General features: G+C 43.1%; 1 protein-coding gene across 1 annotated transcript in view; it reads left to right on the forward strand.

The window, feature by feature from the left end:
* Positions 1-27,297, forward strand: part of LOC124775307 — a 314,651-nt gene that overhangs the window by 198,883 nt on the left and 88,471 nt on the right. Inside the window, exons 5-6 of the mRNA XM_047250143.1 lie at positions 1,112-1,357; positions 21,385-21,750. Of these exons, the coding sequence (XP_047106099.1) occupies positions 1,112-1,357; positions 21,385-21,750 (612 nt within the window). The remainder of the gene's footprint in view (positions 1-1,111; positions 1,358-21,384; positions 21,751-27,297) is intronic.

The following is a 27,297-nucleotide window of genomic DNA, read 5'->3' on the forward strand; positions in this document are numbered from 1 at the left end:
TGGCGAGAAAACTGATCTGATGTAGCATGGTCATTTGCGGTCAGGCATACCAACGATAAAACCAGAGTGAAATATTCAGAACATTCCTCGTATTTCATACACCCTTTGAGACATTGAAATGAGATTTGGCAAGTAATAGCACACAGAGGACAGTATTTTGCCATATGGTTGTTAAGAAAAAACTTCATTATCTACCTGGCTATTCCAGTAACTACACACTTTTTTGATAGAATGTAATTTATAAGAGCCATTGATTGTTGGTGAAACGAGAAATGTTACAGGTTTTGGAAGATCTTAAATGAGGACATTGCAGGTGTACTTTGTACCGAGGATATGCTTTTTCATAAGCCAGAGACATTAATTTTCCACAGTTCATCACTTAATAAACTTAACAAACCACTGTTTCAAAATTCTCTTAACTGTCTCTGCACAACATGTTAGTGAGGTGAGACTGTGTAAATTCCGCTGTGTTTTGGCAAAGGAAGCAAATTTTAAGATGGCAACAAGAGAAAAGTGTAGGTTTGACTCAAAATGTGACACTTATAACGCTGATCTAAAAGTTAATGATTAACAAGTCACGCGAAAATAAATCGGTGCTTTTGTTGCATTTCCTCCAGAATTCTTTTTAGATACTAACTAAAGCAGAGCTGAAAGATGTTTTTGCACGTGGAAGGGCTCCATTTAATATCTATAAGGAATATGAGCGGAAGCTTCATTTAAGAACGACGCTTCCCCTCCAGCGCCCAGTATTTCCCCTACAGTGACTGCCCACAACCCCCACCACTACCACTCTCTCCATGGAAGCCCTGCCGATCGCGCATCTACCGGCCAAGGTATCTGTGTGGACTCTGCTGTGATATTCTTTTGTGAGTTGCGTTTACTTCAAAGTATTGTGATACGGAGACATGTTTTCACTTTCAAATATTTACACGACACATAGCTGGAAAACATGATAGCACACTAGGAAGTTCTGGGATCAGAAATCTGCGGATGACTGTAAGCAGTTTAATTCGTTGTACGACATTGATAAAATCGACAAGTTGTATTGACTGGGGGCTTGGAGTTTTTCTTTATCGACCGCAAGCGCTGACGGGACCCCCTCGCGCCGCAGGTGCTGTGCTGCGCTTCTCGTCGCTGGGCGGCGCGCCGGCCACCAACTTCTGCCGCGGGCTGCGGCTGTCGCAGCGAGCCCTCTCCGGCAGCGGGCGGCCGCCGCGCCTGCACTTCCACTGCCCGTGGTGCGGCTACGACTGCGAGGGCCGGTCCTTCAGCCTCGAGTACGCCGCCAGCGACGCCGACGGCCGCCACCGCGACTACGGCCGCTTCCTCTTCACCATGCCGCCGCACAACTACGTAGGTACGGCAGGCTAGTGGCTCTCCTATAACTACACAACTGGCCATTAAAATTGCTACACCAAGAAGAAATACAGAAGATAAATGGGTATTCATTGGACAAATATATTATTCTAGAACTGACATGTGATTACGTTTTCACACAATTTGGGTGCATAGATCCTGAGAAATCAGTACCCAGAACAGCCACCTCTGGACGTAATAACGGCATTGATACGCCTGGGCATTGAGTCAAACAGAGCTTGGATGGCGTTTACAGGTACAGCTGCCCATGCAGCTTCAACACGATACCATAGTTCATCAAGTGTAGTGACTGGCGTACTGTCACGAGCCAGTTGCTCGGCCGCCTTTGACCAGACGTTTTCAATTGGTGAGAGATCTGGAGAATATGCTGGCCAGGACCTGCAACATGCGGTCGTGCATTATTCTGCTGGAATGTAGGGTTTCGCTGGGATCGAATGAAGGGTACAGCCAGGGGTCGTAACACATCTGAAATGTAACGTCCACTGTTCAGAGTGCCGTGAATGCGAACAAGAGGTGACCGAGACGTGTAACCAATGGCACCCCATACCATCACGCCGAGTCATACGCCAGTATGGCCATGACGAATAAACGCTTCCAATGTGCGTTCACCGTGATGTCGCCAAACACGGATGCGACCATCATGATGCTGTAAACAGAACCCGGATTCATCCGAAAAAAAATGACGTTTCGCAATTTGTGCACCCACGTTCGTCGTTGAGTAGACCATCGCAGGCGCTCCTGTCTGTGATACAGCGTCAAGGGTAACCGCAGCCATGGTCTCCGAGCTGAAAGTCCATGATACAAACGTCGTCGAACTGTTCGTGCAGATGATTGTTGTCTCGCAGACGTCCCCATCTGTTGACTCAGGGATCGAGACGTGGCTGCACGATCCGGTACATCCATGCGGATAAGATGCCTGTCATCTCGAATGCTAGTGATACGAGACCGTTGGGATCCAGCACGGCGTTCCGTATTACCCTCCTGAACCCACCGATTCCATATTCTGCTACCAGTCATTGGGTCTCGACCGACGCGAGCAGCAATGTCGCGATACGATAAACCGTAATCGCGACAGGCTACAATCCGACCTTTATCAAAGTCGGAAACGTGATGGTACGCATTTCTCCTCCTTACACGAGGCATCACAACAACGTTTCACCAGGCAACGCCGGTCAACTGCTGTTTGTGTATGAGAAATCGGTTGGAAACTTTCCTTATGTCAGCATGTTGTAGGTGTCGCCACCGGCGCCAACCTTGTGTGAATGCTCTGAAAAGCTAATCATTTGCCTATCACAGCATCTTCTTCCTGTCGGTTAAATTTCGCGTCTGTAGCACGTCATCTTCGTGGTGCAGCAGTTTTAATGGCCAGTAGCGTAACTTACGTGTTAAGACAGTATGTGGTTTCAAGGCAACAGCGCATTGACGATTTATCACAGACACGTCAAAATTAGTTACAACTAAACCTCTGTTAATGACACATCGGCCGTAAAAATCCTTTGGCGATTTTAAGATTAACAAAATTGTATGGAATCACTTTGGTTATGGATTCGACGAGTGCATAACACTTTGTTTTGCATGTTAGTATTCCGGTTGCTAAAGCTTTATTTATCGGTTGTCATTTCTTATTTGTAGTTCACTGTTGATATTTCAGTTTACGTATTGTCATTCTGTCACTTGAAGATACTGAGCGGAGCTGCGGACGCTAGAAAATGGAGTGCCAAGTGGACAAATCGGGACATTTCCGACATATTCTTCTGTTTGAGTCCAGTAGAGAGGTGACAACAGCGAAGGCAACCGGAAACATTTGCGGCCTGTATGGTGATAAAGCCATTGGACAGAGCGCGCAAGAGAACTGTTTTCTCATTCTGAAATTAATTCTGAAAAACCTTTGGGGTTTGGTAACGGTCTCTTAAACGTATTAATCCACAATTATCCACGTCAGTGTACTCCAGAACTGGCAAATGTGATGAACCGTGATCATAATCCACCATTGTGCGACATTTGCATTCAGTGTGGAAGATTCAAAAATTGGGTATGTGGATACCGCATGCTCTAAGCCAAAATCACAAAAATCAGGGGTGGCCGTAGGTGGCCGTATGTGCATCTCTGCTCGTTCGTCATCAATTGGCTCCTGACCAACACCGACCATTCCTATCCTGTATCGTTACTGGTGTAAACATTCTAAAAAAAAAATCCTGTATGTGAGAAAACTGAATATATTAATTTCAAAAACTTTCTCTTCATGTAAAATGTACTTTTAAGTATCGTACTCAATTGCTGAGCAAAACTGACTGTTCGATGGCCCCGTGTAGCGCATGTGAACAGTGTCCTGAAATAAATCCTTAAACTTCATGAAATGCAAAATTTGAAATAAACAAAATGAATCCAATTAAATGCCAAAAGAAACTAATTACGTGCACAATGAAAACTATACAACTAAAACTCACAACCGAAGTACATTATGGTCGTTGGGTGATATGAACTGCAATGTTTGATTTCGAATATCCACAAAAATACCTTACTGCTGTACTCGGAAGAAAATAACTGTTTGAAATTACCAGTACTTATACTAAAAGTTAATCTACCTGCTACCACGACGTTTAACAATCCAGATTACACGGTATTTTCAAGAATGGAAGGTAATATCTGCCCTGAGATAATACTGACTAACCTCTTACTCACAATGCTGTTTTTGTGTCTGGAATGCTGACATTCCCGAAAGAAAATATAAATCAGCAGATACAGGATCGACTCTAATTTTGTTTTTTTGTTTTTTTTGTGTCATATCATCTGTTACTGCGTGTGGCGTAAAGTACAATGCAAACATGACAGAGAATTTAAAACGTCACTGTGAATCATGGAGATGGGTTTTACTTCAAACAAAATCGTTTTTGAGGAATGAAACTCTTGTTCTTGACAAAAAGGCTGCACAACAGAAGAAGACTATAATAATTTCAAAATTCTCTCATTAATAAAATTACAGACATCACAACTAATTACGTAATTTGTGACATAATGAAAAACAAAGAGAACGAATTTACATTAACCATAGACCATATGTAACGCAGGCCGCGCATGTCCCTATCTCTGGCGTCATAAGGCTTGAAACGAACATCTAAGTCACGTGACTCGAGGCAGAAAGCCGAGTTCCCATCTTTACGCACTGTGTGAAGTGGAACTGACAGTTACAGTTTTTCCCATTTATAGCTAAAATAAAGCACTGATTTTGACAATTCAATGAACTGTAATACTACTGTTGCACATGTAGTAGTGCAGCTAACGTAGTTTCTCCGAAATTCTTGATAATAAAGCAATGGTGATCGTTTTTACATGTAGTCAAGTTGAAACGTATTGACAGTTCTTTTTAACAAGCGACAGAATAATTGCTGTTAGTGAATACTCTTTTTTCGGCACCATGGATTCTTGTAGTTCACCACTTCCACTGGAGAGGAAAACAGTATAATAATCCCGCATGCAGCATTAGTTTTCTAACGATTCCACAAGAATGTATGTGAAATGTTATATGCTTTTGTAAGAAAGCAAATTCGTTTATGTGCATAATATCAGATGTTTACACAAAATAAGCGCATATATTTTCTGACTTTTTCTCGATCCAGTACAGATAGGAAGCGTAATTACAAAACGTTGATTATACTTGTGTAGTCAGCTAGATATTAAGTGGAGCAAGATTCAATCAAATCCTCACCAACACTGAAGATTGCATTAATCTGTCAAAGTGTGACTTTGCAGTTCTTATAGCTGGTTCCAATGATGTATACTATAATGAAACAGCTGCAGCAGCAACAACAGCTCTGAAGACAACACTGGGCAAGTTAACAAACACAAATGTTATATTATTTAAAATACCTCATCGCTACAATTTAATTGAATCATCATGTGTAAACAGGGAAATAGCCAAAGTTAACAAGTATTTTGAAACAATTTGCAAACAGTTTAAAAATATAATGCTTTTAGGTATTAAGGAATGTCTCAGTTGCAATCATCAACCCTCTGACAGTTGTAACTGCTCGTGAACTTGTCATACCAGAGATGGTCAGGGTCTAAGTGGATTAACTTAGACACTGCTGGCCCAAAAAATACTTAGTATGGTAAATAATAAATTATCTAGCTTCAGCAATTTAAAACATATGTCACAAAACTCAGAACCAGATGAGGGAAACATATAAGGCTGCGTCAGACTTGGTCAAAACAAAGAGCTTCAGAACATAATACAAAAAACACATTTAAAGTAAATAATCAAAATAAGCCCAATGTAAGCAATGTTCCACCTTGCAGTAAAAATGAACTACATTTCTTACATATAAATGTACAATCCCTAAGAAACAAAGTCAGTGAACTACATTGCTGGCTAGAGAAAATTAAGTATGCCAGTCTCTGTGAATGAACATTGGAATAAAAGTGCAGAAATAAGTTTATTTGTACCATTTGACTACTCTTTAGCAAACAAGCTACTGAAAACCAAACAATGTCCATGGTGGAGTGTCAATTTACATCAAGAAAAATCTCAATCTAAAGTATTCAGTCACAGACCTCACAAGCCTGTCTGTTGAAAGACTTTTTGAAGCATCTGCCTTGGTTATACACTCAGAAACTCATTATTGCAACAGTTTACCAATCACTGGCTTCTGATGTGGAGATATTCGAATAAAAACTCTCTGAATCAATCTTACTAGGTGCCAAATATAAGCAATATAAAACATTTATCACAGGATACATTAATATAGATGTAAGAGAAAAGTGAACAAATGTGGTACACAGCCTATATATCTTAAAAACAATGAATTACTACTACTTAAATGAAAAACCGACCAGAATGGAGGCATACCTTGACAATATAATTAGCAATGTGTGTAGTAATCACGTAGAGTGACATACCATTGAATTAGGACTATCTCCCCATGATGGCATATGACTCAAAATTGTAAATCTGACACTTGATGACACTAGGGTGCCAACTACATATAGAGCTCTGAAGGAAGAGAACATTGAAATAATGAGAAATGAACTGAGTAGAATAGAATGGGCTGTAATAGTAATCATCAACAAAGATACAAATGAAAGCTTTTCTACATTCATATCCAATGTAAAAAATACATTAGACAGTAACTGCCCTCTTATTGAAAAGAGTTGTAACCCTAGCAATATGCATAAACCACAACATACAAAAAAGTGGTACATCCCACACCTCAGTAAAATTAGAATCCATTTACTAATGCTGAGGGACAAAACTGAAGACAGTCAAGAAAACAAGAACAGATATATAAACGTAAGAAAGATATACAAATCTGAAGTTAAAGCAGCAAAAGTGAAAGCAAATGAAGAGCATATTTTAAATTCTAAAAACAAATGTAAAGCTGCCTGGAACATAGTTAAAAGTGAGGCAACTATGGGAAACGAATAAATCAGTAGCCCAATTAATTGTAACACTTTCAATGAACACTTCGTAAATTCAGTAAATGCCTATGTACCAAAAAGTGACGATTTAACTGATGTGGAAGCTTTTCTTTTACAATAACAGAATAAAACAGATAAAAGATTTAACTGGAGTAGAATAACTGCTACAGATATAAATAACTCTGTAAACAAGCTGAACAACTCTAGAACAGAGGACTACTATGAATTCAGTAAATTTGTAATAATATAATTAAGGAAATTAGAACTCCTCTACTCTACCTTGCAAATAAAATCCTTGAAAATTGAATTTTCCCTGATTGTCTTAAAATTATGGTTACACTCCCCACAAACAAAAATACTGGCGCAGAAATACCATATAATTATAGAACAGGATCAATTGTCCCTATACTGGCCAAGATCATAGAGAGCTGTTCACAAACACAGATTTACATGTATTTTGAGAGCAATAAATTAGTTAATGACAGCCAGTTTGGTTTAAAACTAATCAATCAGCCATAAAAGCTATTAAAAGCCTGATAACAGAAATCCACAGTGCTTTTGAAAGGAAACTGACCAACTGTACAACACTCATAAAATTAAAGCGTTTGATTCAGTGTCACATGAGATAATTGTTGAATTAGAATATTGTGGTACTGCAGACGAACCACTTAACTTGATTAAAGCATACCTAAATAACAGGCAACAGTTAGTGTATGTGAACAATTAAAGGTCAGAACTAATGAAAATTGAAAGAGGAATTCCACATTGGTTCATTCTTGGACCTTTCCTCTTTATTGTCTATGTTAATGACTTCTCAAACTATATAGCCTGCAAAAAAGTCTTATATGCTGATGATATGACCATGATCTCCGCAGGTGGTAAACAAAAATAATGAACTTTTTGAAAAATGTTGGGTGTAGTGTATTGCTAACCAGTTATGTATAAACAACACAGAAACGGAGGAAATTTGTTTTAATTTGAAGGAACGGAAAGAAGAGAATCACAGTGTCAAACTATTGGGACTAAAAATAGACCAAAGGCTCTCGTGGTATGTCCATATAAGGTATCTGACAAGTAGAATTGCACGTGTGATATTCCTGCTGTGTAAACCAAGATATCCTGTCAGTAAAATTTTATTGATGCTTTGCTACTAAGCATTCTTTCAGTCACAACTACAATATGGGAGTCTGTTATGAGATAATTCAACACGCACAAACAGTGTATTGAAATGGCAAAAGAAAAGCAATTAGTTGTATACCAAGACTGGGACCAAGAGAAACCTGTAAGGAGCATTCAGCGTATTAAACATAATGACCCTCCCAAGTATCTACCAGCGAGTCAACCACAGATATAACTGAACACAGAGTCAAAGACGTTATTCGCTACTCATGCAGTGCGCTCATTCATCTTTCTCCCAGTAAAATAAAGGTGAATTATTTACAACAGCAGAAAGCATATGAGAACCTTACACTGGTGACGAGAAAAGGTGTCTTTATGCTGACATAAGGGGGAAAAAAAGGTGTGGTTCAGCCCAAGCAAAGCAGAGGTTCCCTATACAAAGACCTGCACGCATCCATGAAAGGCAATGTTATGCATCTGATGGAAATGCGACGGTCTGGTGTACTACGAATTGCTTTCCCCAGGTGTAACCAACACTGCAGACATTTATTGTCAACAACTGAGACGCAGTCCGAGAACAACGACCAGGAAGATACCGTGTAGTGTCGCTGCCCTACGATAACTCCCGCTCGCATTCCCCTATACTGACAAAAAACGCTATACAGGAGCTGGCTTGGGAACTCATTCTACAGCCACCTTATGCACCTGATCTTGCGCCCTCAGATTTTCACCTTTACCGCTCTCTACCGAACAACCTTCAAGGGAATTCCATTCCAGATGAAAATGTGCTCCGAACATCTTTCTTCGCCTCTAAAAAACGGACTGTTGTAAATAGTGAAGGAGAATATATTACTGATGACCAACGTCTTTGTTATGTGTAACTGTTGTGTTTACTAAAGTTGTGGAAAAGTGCTACGAACTTAACAGCTAGAGACGATGAGAGCAGAGTTGAAGAAAATACGTTCGCATCCTAGTACAAGCTAACTTTTCTTTTTTCCCCATCTTCCAATATGTAACACACTCTGGGACTTTCTTTCTCAGGTAAGAGAACTATGTTGTGCAATATTCGATGCTATTTACACATAAGAGTGTGGTCTCCTAGTTGTCAGTTTCTTCAGTTTTGTGACTTCACTCCGATTAAAAGACGAAAGATGAAATTGCTGCGAGTGAAATGACCAGCAATGAGATTTGTATTCTTTCTTGCCACAAATACTTTACCGCTTTTTCCGAATACGTCGCGATTTCCGAGGCTGTGGTTATACAGGACTGAACGAGCAGCAATGACATTTATATTCATGCCTGTAACAAATATTTGGCTGTTTATATGTGAATATGTGGCGATTTCCGAGGGTGTTGCTAGGTAGGCACATCTTCAATTGCTGCGAATAAAACGAGCAGCAGTCATAGTTTTGCTTGCCATAAATATTTTGCTGCGATCGAATTCTCTTTTGTAAACTTGACAGTCAGGACAAAGATCGCACCACACAGCGAGCGAGTGACGTCACGTCACGTGACTGATTTCCGATATCTGCCCAACGGAGAGTGTCATAAGATTGGTTTCCGATTTCAGTCGAACGCCAGCCGCACGCCGAGGTACTTCCTGATTTTAGTCATTCGTCTCCCCGTATCCCGTACCAAGTTGCAAGTCGCAAAGAGCACGGTTGCGATCCGCTTTCTTTATTCACCAACGGTACTTCTCTGAATTAGGATGAAGCCATATACGAGGGTCATTCCAAAAGAATGTGCAACGCTTTCTCCAAAACCCCACATTTATTCTACATCTTTGCTATTCACGGAGATCGTAGAAACATTCTTCTCAGTTGTATTGAAATTTAGTTCAACCTCTTTCCTCAAGCAGCGCTGTCACAGCATTTCGTCCAGATGTCTGTTGCACTTGATATTTGAAGCAATGTGCTGTTAAATGGTTCAAGGGGCTCTGAGCACTATGGTACTTAGCATCTGAGGTCACCAGTCCCCTAGAACTTAGAACTAATTAAACCTAACTAACCTAAGGACATCACACACATCCACGCCCGAGGCAGGATTTGAACCTGCGACCGTAGCAGTCACGCGGTTCCGGACTGAAGCGCCTAGAACCGCTCGGCCACCGCGGCCGGCAATGTGCTGTTATTAGAGTGGTCCTGCGTCATTAGAACGAGACAAACATTCACGAGAAATTGAAGAATGTGTAGGCACATGACGCTGTTGGTCGCAGTATTGTTGGTCGTTGGGCCAGCAGTTTACCGGCTGACAGTGGGCAATCCAATACTGGGGACCTCCAGCGCGGCGGCAGACAATGCACTGCACAAAATCCTCACAATGTGCGGTGTATTCACGATGTAATTTTGGCTGACAAACGCATACAGTGATCGAATTGTCGGTCTGAGGGCAAATAGAACAAGCGAGTGTGTGCAAGATATTGAGACAGTTCAAGCTGAAAAACATTTGCACTACGTGGATTCCAAGAATGTTGACTGACGTCCTCAAAGAAACACAGAAGACAGTGTGCACCAAACTTTTGAAACAATGTAAGAATTCTGTAGATGACTTACGTGCAGCAAATGTGACAAGAGATAAAAGCTGGTTGCATTACTTTGCACCAGAGACGAAGAGGCAATCGATAGAATAGCATCGTGAAAAGTAGTTAAAGATGGATAAATAGCGCCTTCAGCAGGAAAGGTGATGGGTATTGCGTATCTTGATTCAGAAGGGTTATTGCTTATGGAAACCATGCCACACGAACCACAATCAATTCTGACACATATGTGGCAAACCTCTAAAAAACTTAATGCTTGAATTTGTTGCATAATGATGCAATGCTGTTGCATGACAAGACGCTGCCACATTTCAGTGCGAAGACTACCACGGATATCACAAAGCTTGGGTGAACAACACTGAATCTTCCACCCTACACCTTTGTTCTGGCACAGTGTGATTTCCACTTCTTTAGTAAAGTGAAGGAATCCCATATGAAGGGCCAAAATACTGACTTCGGTCTTCTGAAATTTTCCCACAGTGGAAGATCATAATTCAGTCCCTCCTTTCTATCATCGTACGAGCAACAAAATGATAGATACTTAAACAATCAGTCGCAGAACAGAAAAGCAAGTGCAATCGCTTAGTAGTAAAAAGTATTCAAGTCCAGACGAGATACCTATAAGATACTACAAAGATTATGCGAAACAATTTGCTGCCTTTCTAGAAGCAGTTTGTCGTAGATCTCTGGAGCAACGAAGGGCATGCAGCGAATGGGAAAAATTGCCGGCCATTCCCGTTTTCAAGAAGGGTCGTAGATCACTTGCACATAATTATAGGCTAATACCACTAACGTCAGTCTGTTGTGAAACTGTGGAATATGTTTTATGCTCAAGAATTATGACGTTTTTTGAGAAAGGAAATATCCCGTATAAAAACAGCAAGGATTCCGTAAACAGAGATCCTGGGGAAACTCAGCTCGCTCTGTTCCTCCATGAGATCCACCGCGCCGTGGACAAACGCTCAGGTTGATGCAGTGTTCCTTGACTTCAGGAGGGCATTTGACACCGTCCCGCACTGCCGTTCAGTGAAAAAATACCAGCTTATCGAGTGTCGGAGCAGATTTGCGACTGGATTCAAGACTTCCTTGAAGACAGAAGTCATCACGTCGCTCTTTATGGAACAAAATCGATAGATGTGAAGGGAATTTCTGCAGTATTCCAAGGAAGTGTGGCAGGACCGTTATTGTTTACAGTGTTTATGAATGATGTAGTAGCAAGAGTCAGATAATCTTGAAGACAGTTCACTGATCATGTGGTTGTCCATAATAAAGTAGCAAACACCAGAAGCCAGTACCGATTCCCAGAGTGACCTGCAGACGATTGCTGAATGGTACAGACTCTGGCAGTTGAACTTGAACGGAAATAAATGTAACATACTGCCCATACATAGGAAAAGAAATCTACTTCTGTACAAATACACTATTGATGACAAACGGCCGGAAACAGTGTCTACCATAAACTAAGTGGAGTTACCAAATAACATAAATAGTAGGAAAGCCAGATGCCACTCTGAGATTCACAGGAAGAAGCTTAAGGGAGATGTAACTCATCCACGAAGGAAGTGGCTTACAAGGCGCTTGTTCGACCGATTCTCCAGTATTGTTCATCTATCGTAGCAGGTAGGACTGATAGAAGAGACAGAGAAGACCGAACGAGGAGCAGCGCGTGTCATCACGGGGTCATTTAGCCGGCACGAGAGCGTTGCAGAGATACTCAGCTAACTCTAGTGACAGGCGTTACAAGAGAGGGGTTATGCATCACAAAGAGGTTTACTATTGAAATTTCAAGTGAGCACTTTCCAGGAAGAGTCGGGCAACATATTACCTCCTCCCACATAAATCTCCCGTAGTGACCACGAAGAGAAAAGTCGAGCCGATACAGAGGCTTGCTGACAATCATTCTGCTCAAGCGCTATTCGCTAATGGAACAGGGTAGTTAGTGGTACCAGAAGTAACCTCCACTACACACTGTTAGTTACCTTGCAGTGTATGATACAGATGTAGATGTAGATGGAATGAGATTTGAAGATGACTCCTTTGTGAAGGCTTTAAACAGTGACCCAAAATGCTGATCCTGACTTCTACTGTACAGGCCTTATTTTTACGGTGATTTTAGGAAGTTTAAGAGGATAGAGATTATGTGGGAAAAGCTTTTGTATGTCCATCCTTTTAGCAGGATGTCTCTGGAACGACGGCCGTTTACTACCGTGAGAAAAAATAAAAACATCTAGAGCCGTCCTTATGATTTTAATTTATTTTGTCGCTACCAGTTTCAACGCTTCATTGCGTCATCTTCAGGCTGTCTTTGATGCCGTACAGGTTGATAAGATCCCCATGCATAACCCATCAGTTGTGAGCATTACTGGATACGCAGATAATGTGTCAGCACTCCAACCATCAACTGCCATCTCAACTAGTTGACAGCCTGAAGATGACGCAATGAAGCGCTGAAACTGGTAACAACAAAATAAATTAAAATCATAAGGACGGCTCTAGGTGTTTTCATTTTTTGTCACGATATGTGGGAAAATTTCGCTTTGTCTCTCAAGAATGTCTGGAAATACTGTAAAAATATCAAAAGAACGGAAAATAAATTGGATGTTAGAAAAAATATTGCTAACTTTTTTTCGAGTGACCCTCGTAATAATAGTCTCCATGTTTCCGTAACTGTAAAACAGGACCAGGTGCTTGCTGCTTCACACTCGGCGAGTGCTCACTCATGTGATGGAGGGTGAGGGAACTGCCATCAATGTGAAGCCAATCTGCATGGAGAACGAGTTGTGGGCAGCGAGACCTAAGGAAGTGGGTTCTTCACATGCTTGCATTTCTCTAGTACACAGCAGTGAAAATGTTCGCTGACTATGGGTTCTGCATCCGTCCGCATCATTAGAAAACTATTTTTATCACGTAGAGAAGTAAAACTCTGTCTTATGCAACTGAATGTTACTTTGTTTCTAACCAAACATGTTTTACTAATTCATTCTAGACAACATCTGTTATTTACAATTTAAAGAAAATTATTTAATTATAGTATTCTATTAGGAGATTCCCCCCCCCCCCCCCCCCCCCCCCGCATGAACCATGGACCTTGCCGTTGGTGGGGAGGCTTGCGTGCCTCAACGATACAGATAGCCGTACCGTAGGTGCAACCACAACGGAGGGGTATCTGTTGAGAGGCCAGACAAATGTATGGTTCCTGAAGAGGGGCAGCAGCCTTGTCAGTAGTTGCAGGGGCAACAGTCTGGATGATTGACTGATCTGGCCTTGTAACACTAACCAAAACGGCCTTGCTGTGCTAGTACTGCGAACGGCTGAAAGCAAAGGGAATCTACAGCCGTAATCTTTCCCGAGGGCATGCAGCTTTACTGTATGGTTAAATGATGATGGTGTCCTCTTGGGTAAAATATTCCGGAGGTAAAATAGTCCCCCATTCGGATCTCCGGGCGGGGACTGCTCAGGAGGTCGTCGTTATCAGGAGAAAGAAAACTGGCCTTCTACGGATCGGAGCGTGGAATGTCAGATCCCTTAATCGGACAGGTAGGTTAGAAAATTTAAAAAGGGAAATGAATAGGTTAAAGTTAGATATAGTGGGAATTAGTGAAGTTCGGTGGCAGGAGGAACAGGACTTTTGGTCAGGTGAATACAGGGTTGTAAATACAAAATCAAATAGGGGTAATGCAGGAGTAGGTTTAATAATAAATAGGAAAATAGGAGTGCGGGTAAGCTACTACAAACAGCATAGTCAACGTATTGTTGTGGCCAAGATAGACACGAAGCCCACGCCTACTACATTAGTACAAGTTTATATGCCAACTAGCTCTGCAGATGACGAAGAAATTGAAGAAATGTATGATGAGATAAAAGAAATTATTCAGGTAGTGAAGGGAGACGAAAATTTAATAGTCACGGGTGACTGGAATTCGAGTGTAGGAAAAGGGAGAGAAGGAAACATAGTAGATGAATATGGATTGGGGCTAAGAGATGAAAAAGGAAGCCGCCTGGTAGAATTTTGCTCAGAGCACAACTTAATCATAGCTAACACTTGGTTCAAGAATCATAAAAGAAGGTTGTATACATGGAAGAATCCCGGAGATACTAAAAGGTATCAGATAGATTATATAATGGTAAAACAGAGATTTAGGAACTAGATTTTAAATTGTAAGACATTTCCAGGGGCAGATGTGGACTCTGACCACAATCTATTGGTTATGAACTGTAGATTAAAACTGAAGAAATTACAAAAAGGTGGGAATTTAAGGTGATGGGACCTGGATAAACTGACTAAACCAGAGGTTGTACAGAGTTTCAGGGAGAGCATAAGGGAACAATTAACAGGAATGGGGGAAAGAAATACAGTAGAAGAAGAATGGGTAGTTCTGAGGGATGAAGTAGTGAAGGCAGCAGAGCATCAAGTAGGTAAAAAGACGAGGGCTAGTAGAAATCCTTGGGTAACAGAAGAAATATTGAATGTAATTGATGAAAGGAGAAAATATAAAAATGCAGTAAATGAAGCAGGTAAAAAGGAATACAAACGTCTAAAAAATGAGATCGACAGGAAGTGCAAAATGGCTAAGCGGGCATGGCTAGAGGACAAATGTAAGGATGTAGAGGCTTATCTCACTAGCGGTAAGATAGATACTGCCTACTGGAAAATAAAAGAGACCTTTGGAGAAAAGAGAGCCACTTGTATGAATATCAAGAGCCCAGATGGAAACCCAGTCCTAAGCAAAGAAGGGATAGCAGAAAGGTGGAAGGAGTATATAGAGGGTCTATATAAGGGCGATGTACTTGAGGACAATATTATGGAAATGGAAGAGGAAGTAGATGAAGATGAAATGGGAGATAAGATACTGCGTGAAGAGTTTGACAGAGCACTGAAAGACCTGAGTCGAAACAAGGCCCCGGGAGTAGACAACATTCCATTAGAACTACTGACGGCCTTGGGAGAGCCAGTCCTGACAAAACTCTATCATCTGGTGAGCAAGATGCTCGAGACAGGCGAAATACCCTCAGACTTCAAGAAGAATATAATAATTCCAATCCCAAAGAAAGCTGGTGTTGATAGATGTGAAAATTACCGAACTATCAGTTTAATAAGTCACAGCTGCAAAATACTAACGTTAATTCTTTACAGACGAATGGAAAAACTTGTAGAAGCCGACCTCGGGGAAGATCAGTTTGGATTCCGTAGAAATGTTGGAACACGTGAGCCAATATTGACCTTACGACGTATCTTAGAAGAAAGGTTCAGGAAAGGCAAACCTACGTTTCTAGCATTTGTAGACTTAGAGAAAGCTTTTGACAATGTTGACTGGAATACTCTCTTTCAATTCTAAAGGTGGCGGGGGTAAAATACAGGGAGCGAAAGACTATTACAATTTGTACAGAAACCAGATGGCAGTTATAAGAGTCGAGGGACATGAAAGGGAGGCCGTGGTTGGGAAGGGAGTGAGACAAGGTTGTAGCCTATTCCCGATGTTATTCAATCTGTATATTGAGCAAGCAATAAAGAAACAAAAGAAAAGTTCGGAGTAGGCATTAAAATCCAAGAAGAAGAAATAAAAACTTTGAGGTTCGCCGATGACATTGTAATTCTGTCAGAGACGGCAAAGAACTTGGAAGAGCAGTTGAACGGAATGGACAGTGTCTTGGAAGGAGGGTATAAGATGAATATCAACAAAAGCAAAGCGAGGATAATGGAATGTAGTCGAATTAAGTCGGGTACTGCTGAGGAAATTAGATTAGGAAATGAGACACTTAAAGTAGTAAAGGAGTTTTGCTATTTGGGGAGCAAAATAACTGATGATGGTCGAAGTAGAGAGGATATAAAATGTAGACTGGCAATGGCGAGGAAAGCGTTTCTGAATAAGAGAAATTTGTTAACATCGAGTATAGATTTAAGTGTCAGGAAGTCGTTTCTGAAAGTATTTGTATGGAATGTAGCCGTTTATGGAAGTGAAACTGGACGATAAATAGTTTGGACAAGAAGAGAATAGAAGCTTTCGAAATGTGGTGCTACAGAAGAATGTTGAAGATTAGGTGGGTAGATCACGTAACTAATGAGGAGGTATTGAATAGGATTGGGGAGAAGAGGAGTTTGTGGCACAACTTGACTAGAAGAAGGGATCGGTTGGTGGGACATGTTCTGAGGCATCAAGGGATCACAAATTTCGCATTGGAGGGCAGTGTGGAGGGTAAAAATCGTAGAGGGAGACCAAGAGATGAATACACTAAGCAGATTCAGAAGGATGTAGGTTGCAGTAGGTACTGGGAGATGAAGGTGCTTGCACAGGATAGAGTAGCATGGAGAGCTGCATCAAACCAGTCTCAGGACTGAAGACAACAACAACAACAACAACAACATTAGGAGATCCGTAGTTATTCTTGTTAGTGTTACATGGCAGTTTAGTCCCAAACTGTCCTATAACCTATTTTATAATTTTTTATACAGATTCACGTTGTCAGTCAAGTCAGATCATTAATGCTGCATGAAAGCAGCATACAATTTTTATTAATGCCAATGATTGCATTGATAATTATTTCTACATCTCTTTTCCTCTTGTCTTGTTATTTGAGCAGCCTAGGAAGCCTTTAGCTGGTTCGCAAATGGGAAGTTAACTTAGGGGTCCAGAAGAGCCGTAAAGTTGTCTCGAGTTGAAAGCCATTCTCTACGCAGGTAAAGAGTAGGGTAAGACAGTCGGCAGTGTCCACTCAGCAGTTGCGCTAAGGAGGCTGTGCAACATGCCACAAAAATTGTATTGTACAGGAAGCGAAAAGGAATATTTTGCAGCTAAGAGAAGAATCTGAAGGCTGCATGACAACGCAAGCCTTTGTTGTGTGGTAGCAGCCATTAAACTATGTCTGTGTTTGGCTCATCATAATTATTTCGGTAGAAGGGGTGAGTTCCTGCATATGCGTACCTGCTGAGCTTCTGGTTGGTCATGAATGAAAAGCTGTCACGTATTGGGCGAGGCTTTCTGCCTTCTTCCCCACACGACGCTTTACTGGTTAACCGTGACAAAGCCAGCAAGAGCAGGAAGTTGCTACCCTGTTCCAGTAAACTATCATTGGTCAGAACTCTTGACGTCTGCTCCAGTTGGCTGATGAGATTCCGACACTGGAAGAACCAGCTAAGTTTTGTAAAGGAAAGTCGAAACAGACTTACTTCGGTGATGCCACAGACGACACTTTTTCCACGTCTTGAAGCAAAACGTTGGGTCTGAGGACTGCAGAGAAAGGTGTCTCTGACTTAGAGTAAAGTACACAGGCTGAACTTACAATTTTCAGCCTCTAGTGTGAGCGTCTTCTGTCCTCTCACAGATTAATAGTGCATATGCTGTCTTTGTAACCACTGACTGGAGGCGAGTGTGAAGTCTGCTAATTTGCATCGGGGTTTCATATCACAGTTCCAATCTTCACAGCCAGCTAGTTGCACCCATCATGCACTTGACCAAGAGTATTCGTGTTCGTGCATGCTCGTCTGGGACTTTTCCTTGAATCACTAATCTTTTCTTTAGTCATTGGCCGTGTTAGCAATGTATGTTGTGCTTTTACTTATCCCACAGCCGATGGCAAGGGTATATTTCTTATTTGCAGTCCACTGTCGACCTCTTAAATGTTCACTTTCTCGATTAAGTGGATAAATCATTTTTACGTGTTTTGGTAATAGACCAAACTGTTATAATGACCGTTAGTTTCATTTCGTAGTTTGATGGATACCTCCACTAATATGTCCATGTGCGGTGTGGTACCCATACTTTCAAGCTAAATTTGGCCACCCCTAGTAATTTTCACTTAATAAGTTGTACAACTTTCGTTGTTTTAAATTTGACTTTCGTTGTTTTAAATTTGTATGATTTTATGGAGAGCTTCCCATCTCTGTAGGCCACTGGGTATTGGATCTGTAGCATCTTATGGGTATGCTAAAAAGCTGAACTGCCGCCAAAACCGTAGACTGTTTAAATTATTTAACTATATGCAAATATATGACTATTGTTTATCACCTACTCTCATTTTTCTATCCTTTTCATGTAACCATGGGTTCTTTTCTGTGCACTAGTTGGACACAGCATAAGTTTCCAATCGGTAGGTCACATCTATTTATTACACTGCATATGACCTTTCTGGTTGCACAGTGGTCTTCCTCACTTCTTGCAGGGTTGGAAGGACTGGCTGAGGGCTCACAGAAACTGCAGTGGGCAAGAGTAGGGGGGGGGGGGCGGTCTGGGATTAGAGATGGTGGAAGGGTGGCTAGGAGGGAAGGAGAGACACGTGTGTGTGTGTGTGTGTGTGTGTGTGTGTGTGTGTGTCCATTCTATTATTTTTAATTATTTTATTTTCATACATTATAAATAATTTTAATTATCGAATCAGTATTTTATTTACAATATAAGTTATAAATTAGCGTCAATATTATCATATGCTATTTTTTCCATTTAACATATTTTCAGTTGCATCTGTTATCTTCTGTAAGAAATACTCTTCCTGGAGACTGAGCATTCCCTTACTCATGTTATTATGGCATGCCACTGTTCATTGTCCTTATATGCTCTTTGTATCTGATTTTAAAATTTCCTGCTGTTATCCCAATATATTTAAAGTTGCAGCAGTTACAGTTTACTGCACATATTGTATTGATCTTTCTCTTCTGTCACAATTATTAATTTCTTTTGTTTTGTGCTATTTGTCTTGTAGAATACATTAATCGTATATTTTTAAGGTGTTACTAATTTATTGTGTGCGTTGGTTGTGGTCCACCATCCTGTTAGCTGCTTGTGGTTTTACTGTCCTACAAACCACTTACCACAGATGCTCATGAAAGAACAAACAAACAGCCGATCGGCAGAGCCGTTTCCAAGACGACCTTTCCCAGGCGTCAGACTATAACAATTTTTCCCGTGTCAGAGTCGCATAAGTTAGCTGATTTCCACATTTTTGCCCACAATCGTCCATAGAATGTTTCGCCGTTCCTGTCTGCTCCGCTTGCGTACGTTCCTATCACGTCTCATGCCCGCAGTGCTACCAGTCAGCGTTCAATCTCTTGCATGGCAGTGGTCATAATGTTTAGGTTCATCAGTAATTCACAATTATGAATTTGAATATTTCGTTCCCACGTATTCAAAGGGTTAGTACTAGATTTTAGACACTTCACTTCTCTGCCTTTTAATTCTTCTGAGGCATGGACAGACATCGTTATCTCTTAAGATTGCTGTATGCAAATACATCAAAAACTTGTGAAAAAATCCGAGAGGCAGTCATCTCGGTGCACCTACACTACTGGCCATTAAACTTGCTACACCAAGAAAAAATGCAGAAGATAAACGGGTATTCATTGGACAAATATATTATACTAGAATTGACATGTGATTACATTTTCATGCAATTTAGGAGCATAGATCCTGAGAAATCAGTACCCAGAACAACCACCTCTGGCCGTAATAATGGCCTTGATACGCCTGGGCATTGAGTCAAACAGAGCTTGGATGGCGTGTACAGGTACAGCTGCCCATGCAGCTTCAACACGATACTACAGTTCATCAAGAGTAGTGACTGGCGTATTGTGACGAGCCAGTTGCTCGGCCACCATTGACCAGACGTTTTCAATTGATGAGAGATCTGGAGAATGTGCTGGCCAGGGCAGCAGTCGAACATTTTCTGTATCCAGGAAGGCCCGTACAGGACCTGCAACATGCGGTCCTGCATTATCCTGCTGAAATGTAGGGTTTCGCAGGGATCGAATGAATGGAAGAGCCACGGATCGTAACACATCTGAAATGTAACGTCCACTGTTCAAAGTGCCGTCAATGCGAACAAGAGGTGACCGAGACCCCCATGGCACCCCATACCATCATGCCCGGTGATACGCCAGTATGGCGATAACGAACACACGCTTCCAATGTGCGTTCACCGCGATGTCGCCATACACGGACGTGGCAATCATTATGCTGTAAACAGAACCTGGGTTCATCCGAAAAAATGACGTTTTGCCATTCGTGCACCCAGCTTCGTTTTGAGTACACCATTGCAGGCGCTCCTGTCTGTAATGCACCGTCAAGGGTAACCGCAGCCACGGTCTCCGAGCTGATAGTCCATGCTGCTGCAAACGTCGTCGAACTGTTCGTGCAGATGATTGTTGTCTTGCAAACGTCCCCATCTGTTGAATCAGGGATCGAGACGTGGCTGCACGATCCGTTACAGCCATGCGGATAAGATGCCTGTCATTTCGACTGCTAGTGATACTAGGCCGTTGAGATCCAGCACGGCGTTCCGTATTATCGTCCTGAACCCACCGATTCCATATTCTGCTAACAGTCATTGGATCTCGACCAACGAGAGCAGCAATGTAGCGATACGATAAATCGCAATCGCGTTATGCTACAATCCGACCTTTATCAAAGTCGGAAACGTGATGGTACGCATTTCTCTTCCTTACACGAGGCATCACAACAACGTTTGACCAGGCAACGCCGGTCAACTGCTGTTTGTGTATGAGAAATCGGTTGGAAACTTTCCTCATGTCAGCGCGTTATAAGTGTCGCCACCGGCGCCAACCTTGTGTGAATGCTCTGAAAAGCTAATCATTTGTATGTCACAGCATCTTCTTCCTGTCGGTTAAATTTCGCGTCTGTAGGACGTCATCTTCGTGGTGTAGCAATTTTAATGGCCAGTTGTGTATTTGAGCGCCCAATTCTTGCTCTCCAACTGGAGGCCGGAAAATTTGCACGGTGACCAGCGCTACTCGCACGTATAGATACTCATTTTCTGTCGTTTTCTGGTGCTTCCAGTGACAGTGAATGGCACGTGACAGTAAGCGAACTGTCTGTAAGTGCTCGTTCACTTGTGTTTGTTTCGATTTTCTCCAGTATAACGGGGCTTTGTAGCAGAGAGAATTCCCATCCGGCCTCTTTCTATACTGTGTGCCATTCACTGGTCCCCAGATGAGCCGCAGCTGCCGTTTTCGTACGTGGAAGTGTCTTCGCTGCCCACGGCGCACGTTCACTGGTCCCCGCCACCGCTGCCATCGGCCGCGGAGGGCCTCTACTACAGCGTCGTGACGCTGGTGGACGGCCGGCAGGTGGAGTCGCGCGTGGTGCCGGCGTCGCAGGCGTCGCTGGCGCTGCCTCTGGGGGAGGCGTCCGGGGGCGGCGGCGCCGTCAGGTTCAGCGTGCGCGCCCTGCAGGCCGGCGGCGGCGAGCCCTCCCTGCTGCCCAACTGCAGCCTCTGTGACGGCGGCGAGCGCGCCGCGCTGATGCCCTCCAACTGCAGTCTCTGCGACAGCTTCCGCACACCGCCGCTCGCGCTGGGTGAGTGCAGCGCACCTGTCTCACACTCTACACACAGCGCTGGAACAGCGCTCTAGAGGAATAATCATTTGATTCGGATTTTACCCTTTCTTGGACACAATCGTAGTAGTTAAGTTTGAATACTACACAGAAAAGTGTCGTTGCTAAACAGCAGCAAAGTTTGCGTATGGCATAACTCGAGATAGAGCGATTCTGCCACTCCGTTTCATGCTGTATCCAGGAATTTGAAGCAGGAGCGTCGCGTATTCTTACAGGAGAGGCTATGGTCAAAACACATACGAAAATGCAAAATGGTTTTGGTCGTACGTAAAGTACAGCAGTGAAGACACAATGAGCACCTTCAGTATGTAAAAGAAACGACAGTATTACTGACGACAGCACGACTAAAGTAAAGTTACTAAACAAGGTTTTGTATAATTCCTACCCAATGAAGATGTAGTAAATATCCCAGAATTTGAATCAAGAACCGGTTTCATCTGGACTACTTTGAAAGTACACTCTTAAAAAAAAAAAAACTACGCACCATGAAGGAATTTTCCGAATTGGCGTTAATCGGTAGTTGTGACGCACATGGAAAGACAAAAAGATGATTGCAATTTCAGAAAAAATTGGATGATTTATTCACAAAGTGAGCAACTCAATAACGCGTTGCTCCACTTCTGGCCCTTATACAAGCAGTTATACTATACGGCTTACCATTGATTGATAGAGTTGTTGGATGTCCTACTGAGGGATATCGTGCCAAATTCTGTCCAATTGCCGCTTCACATCGTCAAAATCCCGAGCTGGTAGCAAGGCCCTCCCCATAATGCTCGAAACGTTCTCAATTGGGGACTTTCCGTCAGTTACTATGAACTTTTACCTTTCTGACAGGATATCACGAATCCAATCACACAACTGAGATAATACTCCGTTAGTCCTGCAGTTTGATTAAAACTGTCAAAAGCCTTATGGAAATCTAAAAATATGAAATCTGCTTCACATCCCCTGTTGATAGCACTCATTACTTAGCGAGAATAAAGAGGTAGCTGAGTTTCACAAAAACGATATTTTCTGACTTAGTGTTGGCTATTTGTCAATAAATCGTTTTCTACGAGATAAGTCTTAAAGTTCGAGCACAGTGAATGTTCCAAAACCCTACTGCAAATCGACGTTCGTGATATAGGTCTGTAACTCAGTGGATGACTCATATTTTCTATCTTGGGTATCGGTGTGACTTTTGTAATTTCCAGTCTTTAGGTATGGATCTTTCGGCGAACGAGCGGTTGTGTGTGCCAAGTATGGAGCTAGAGTATCAGCATACCCTGAAAGGGACCTAGTGGTATACCATTTGGACTGGAATACTTGCCTTTATTAAGTGATTTAAGCTGCTTGACTACACCGAGGATATCCACTTTTAAGTTTCTCACGTTGGCAGCTGTTCTCGACTCAAATCATGGAATATTTCCTTCTTCGTTCTAGGTGAAGGAATTTCGGAATTCAATGTTTACTAACTCTACTTTAGTGACACTGTCATCAGTAACATCACTATGGTTATCATGCAGTGAAGGTATTTATTGTGTTTTGCCACAGGTGTACTTTAGGCACCACCAGAATCTCTTAAAGTGAAACCTTATATTCTCTTGGACAGAACTAAGATTTTTGTGACATTTGAGTCAGGAAGACGTGTAGTGACGAGAGGGAAATCGCGCATATAAATGCAGCAGAACAGTTGGGAAGCCGATCTTGTAGAAAATGATTAGTACCTACTGGTGAAACTGAACAGTGAAGTGCAAACTAAACACAGAGAACTGGTTGCTGTCGACAGCGAGCCGAGGTGGCGTAAGATCTCTGACACCTGGCAGCGCTATTGCTAGCTTTCATACGAGAAGTAAACACATGAAAAAAAGTTTTGCATCACCCTGGTTCCCAGAACTCCCGAAGTTGGACGTTCGCTGTGGATATTGTATCACAGACATAGTCCCTTTCACTGTTCAGAGATGTCAATAAACCCATCCAGAGATGTAAAAATCCATGCATGAGCATCGCCTATTAGACGGAGGGGGTCCGACAGCCGATCAGTTCCAGTCATTCCACCAGGAACGAGGTACACGGCTCGTATTTTCTGTAGTTCAACCATGCCTAGACGGTCAATACCGCGGTTCGATTGCGTCCGCATTGTTACTTTGTGCCAGGAAGAGCTCTCAACAAGGGAAGTGTCCAGGCGTCTCGGAGTGAACCAAAGCGATATTGTTCGGACATGGAGAGATATAGAGAGACAGGAACTGTCGACGACGTGCCAAAAACTCGGAATGTGGAATGGGGGGAGGGATGGGGGGAGGAGGAGGGATGCGCAGAAGGTGGATGTGCCCCGATGGACAGGCGAATCCAGGCCCAGCAGTTCAGAGTCCTGCAAAGCAGTGGTTGGAGTGACAACGTTGGCTTGTGGGGAGAGGGTCTCTCCGTACAAGAGCTCCATGAGGGAGGCATTTAGGCCTTGCTTGTAGGCTGCACGGGCTCCTAGTAGCACCCACGGGAGGGCCTCAGCCCACCCTTCATTGTGGCACACGAGCGCGCCTTTAGGTAGTGCTGGGAACAACAGAATGAAAACGATAGATTCAGTCGGTTGTTGGAAAACAATCGACTGATTCGGTTCTAGCTTTACTTACTGGTTGAATTATTCATTCTATGGGAGCAACCGAATGGAAACAAGCGAATCAGTCAGTGGTAGCTTCGTGTATCAATTGGATTATTATAGTCATTTCCTTTGAGTGAAATCGATCTGTGGGAGCAAGCGAATGAAAACAGTCAACACAATGCTGTGGTGTTTTTCATACTGACTGAGTTATTCATTCTATCTTTTCAAATGAAACCAACCTGTCTTTTTAGTTGTATCTGAACGTCCCGCACGCTCCACGTCAATGACCTGCTGCTGCCAGGGCCACAACAGCAGTTGGCGCGAGGAGATGGCCAATCGGCACTAGGGCACGTCCTAGTAGTGGTGCAATCGAGCCGGCCACCGTGCTACCTTCTCGCGCCGACTGAACCCTTGACCCTGCCAGCAGCAGGAGGAGGTTATGGCGGCGACGTCACGCGCCCGCCCCCAACGCCCCGAACTGCCAATCGCCCCTCACGGAAAATGGTGAAAAAGTTGTCTGCCGAGCCTGTTTGTCAACATGGTGGAGGTCATTGTCCCGCGCAGCAGGTGGCGTCGGCAACTCAGGTGGGGTTGGATGCGGTTGGGCAGCTTTAGCTGCGTCGTGGCTGCGTGTATGGCAAGGCGGCAGTGAACCGGCAACTTTGGTACTGTTTCCCACGTAAATAATGCTTCACCAATGCTGCCCGATGGTGTGGATCCCATCGGTGAGCCGTAACGTAGAGTCCAAGAGGTCGTGTCCATGCGACATCATGGCGAGTTGCACTAATGGTTGCAGTTTGTCTAGCCGTTGGGTCCACAGGGTGCGGTCGGGCATGAGATTTACGTCCGATTGTGTTCTAAGGCGGCGCCAAATTTGGGAAGGCGTCTTTTCGCCAGCGTCTCGTCGTATACGACATGCTGAAATTGCTACTTCGGAGTACGTGGAAGGCGTTGAAGTAACAGTGATTTAGCTGTCTCATACTTGTTGAAGGTAGGAGTAGAAAGAAAGATATCACTGATCAGTTCGGCTTGCGCAACGAGGTGGCTGAGTAGAGTGACGAACTTAGCATTGTCGTCGATAAAGCCGTGGCCACCACGATACATTCACACAGGGAAAACCACACGGCAGGGTGACCAGCACTGAGCAGTGGGGGTTTAAAATTTAGACGATAGTCGGGTAATTCTATCGGTGTGGGCGTGGAACAGAGTATAGTGAGAGCGCGGCCTGCGAATCGCCACACCGGGCTGTAGACCTGGCAGCAACATCGTTAGCTGAACGTCCGTGCTGTTGTATGATGTGCTGAGGTGCGGCTGGCGGAAATGCGGGCACTCGCGACCCATTTGGCGCAGTAGCGACGTCATCCGCGGACAGTTGGTGTAACGACATGACCTGCTGTGGTACGGATGGAAGGAACACGAGCACATGTGGCGCGGTCGACGCGATAGCTACGTCGATGGAAAATAGTTCGTGAGACTGCGCGTCGTGATGTGTGTCAGGCGGTAGAACTGCGGGTGCACGCGACGCTGAAGACGCGGGGTGAGCACTCGAAACAATACAGTCAGTATGTGGCACATTGTTTTGCACGTAAGGTGTTGACAAGATCACAGGTGCGGCGTGGGTGCCGTGCACGTGACGACTCTATTCGTGAAGGTGGGCTTGATTGCTCAGTAGACGCCTGTAAAGTCGTACGAACAGAACCGGAACCGAGCTCAATGGAAAGATTTTTTGTTGGAAGCCTTCGTTTGCAGGCAGAAACGACACTGTTCACTGTGTGTGAATCACTCTGTAAGATAACGAGTCCATTCATTTGCACAGTTCGCCTGTTCGTGGACACCGGAGCAAGGGAAGGGAAAAAGGTTGATAAACCATGGGCGTACTAAAAAGACGAGACGGAGTGACGGCGGGGCTCTATTTTTCATTGTGCACGTCGGCATTGTTCCCCGACAGATCAATGGTCTGATGTGTTGTTGTTTCAGATTTAATTACTGCATTTTGCGGAGCACGCGAATATTCAGTATCGTAACGCGGCACAAAACACGATGATGCAGTGGTGCCGTCGTCGGTTTCGACGAAGTGCCGGTAATGGCTGCACTATCGTAGCACTGTTACGGACGTGAAAATACGGCGCGACGCGGTAGTGGAGGGTCACCAAATATGGTTCCACGGTAAGTGTGACGAATACGGAGCATAAATTACACTGCAAAACTGAAGAAACTGTAAAAAGGTGGGAATTCGAGGAGATGGGACCTGGATAAACTGAAAGAACCAGAGGTTGTAGAGAGCTTCAGGGAGATCATTAGGGAACGATTGACAAGAATGGGGGAACGAAATACAGTAGAAGAGTAATGGGTAGCTTTGAGAGACGAAATAGTGAAGACAGCAGAGGATCAAGTAGGTAAAAAGAAAAGGGCTAATAGAAATCCTTGGGTAACAAAAGACATATTGACTTTAACTGATGAAAGGAGAAAATATAAAAATGCAGTAAATGAAGCAGGCAAAAAGGAATACAAAAGTCTCAAAAATGAGATCGACAGGAACTGCAAAATGGCTAGGCACGGATGGCTAAAGGACAAATGTAAGGATGTAGAGACTTATCTCACTACGGATAAGATTTATACTGCCTACAGGAAAACTAAAGAGACCTTTATAGGGTCTATATAAGGGCGATGTTCTTGAGGACAATATTGTAGAAATGGAAGAGAGTGTAGATTAAGATGAAATGGGAGATATGATACTGCTGAAAGACCTAAGTCGAAACAAGGCCCCGGGAGTAAACAACATTCCATTAGAACTACTGACAGCCTTGGAAGAGCCAGGCCTAACAAAACTCTACCATCTAGAAAGCAAGATGTATGAGACAGGCGAAATACCCTCAGACTTCAAGAAGAATATAATTATTCCAATCCCAAAGAAAGCTGGCGTTGACAGA

The sequence above is a fragment of the Schistocerca piceifrons genome, chromosome 2 (genome assembly GCF_021461385.2).
Source record: "Schistocerca piceifrons isolate TAMUIC-IGC-003096 chromosome 2, iqSchPice1.1, whole genome shotgun sequence".
Classification (NCBI taxonomy): Eukaryota; Metazoa; Arthropoda; class Insecta; order Orthoptera; family Acrididae; genus Schistocerca; species Schistocerca piceifrons.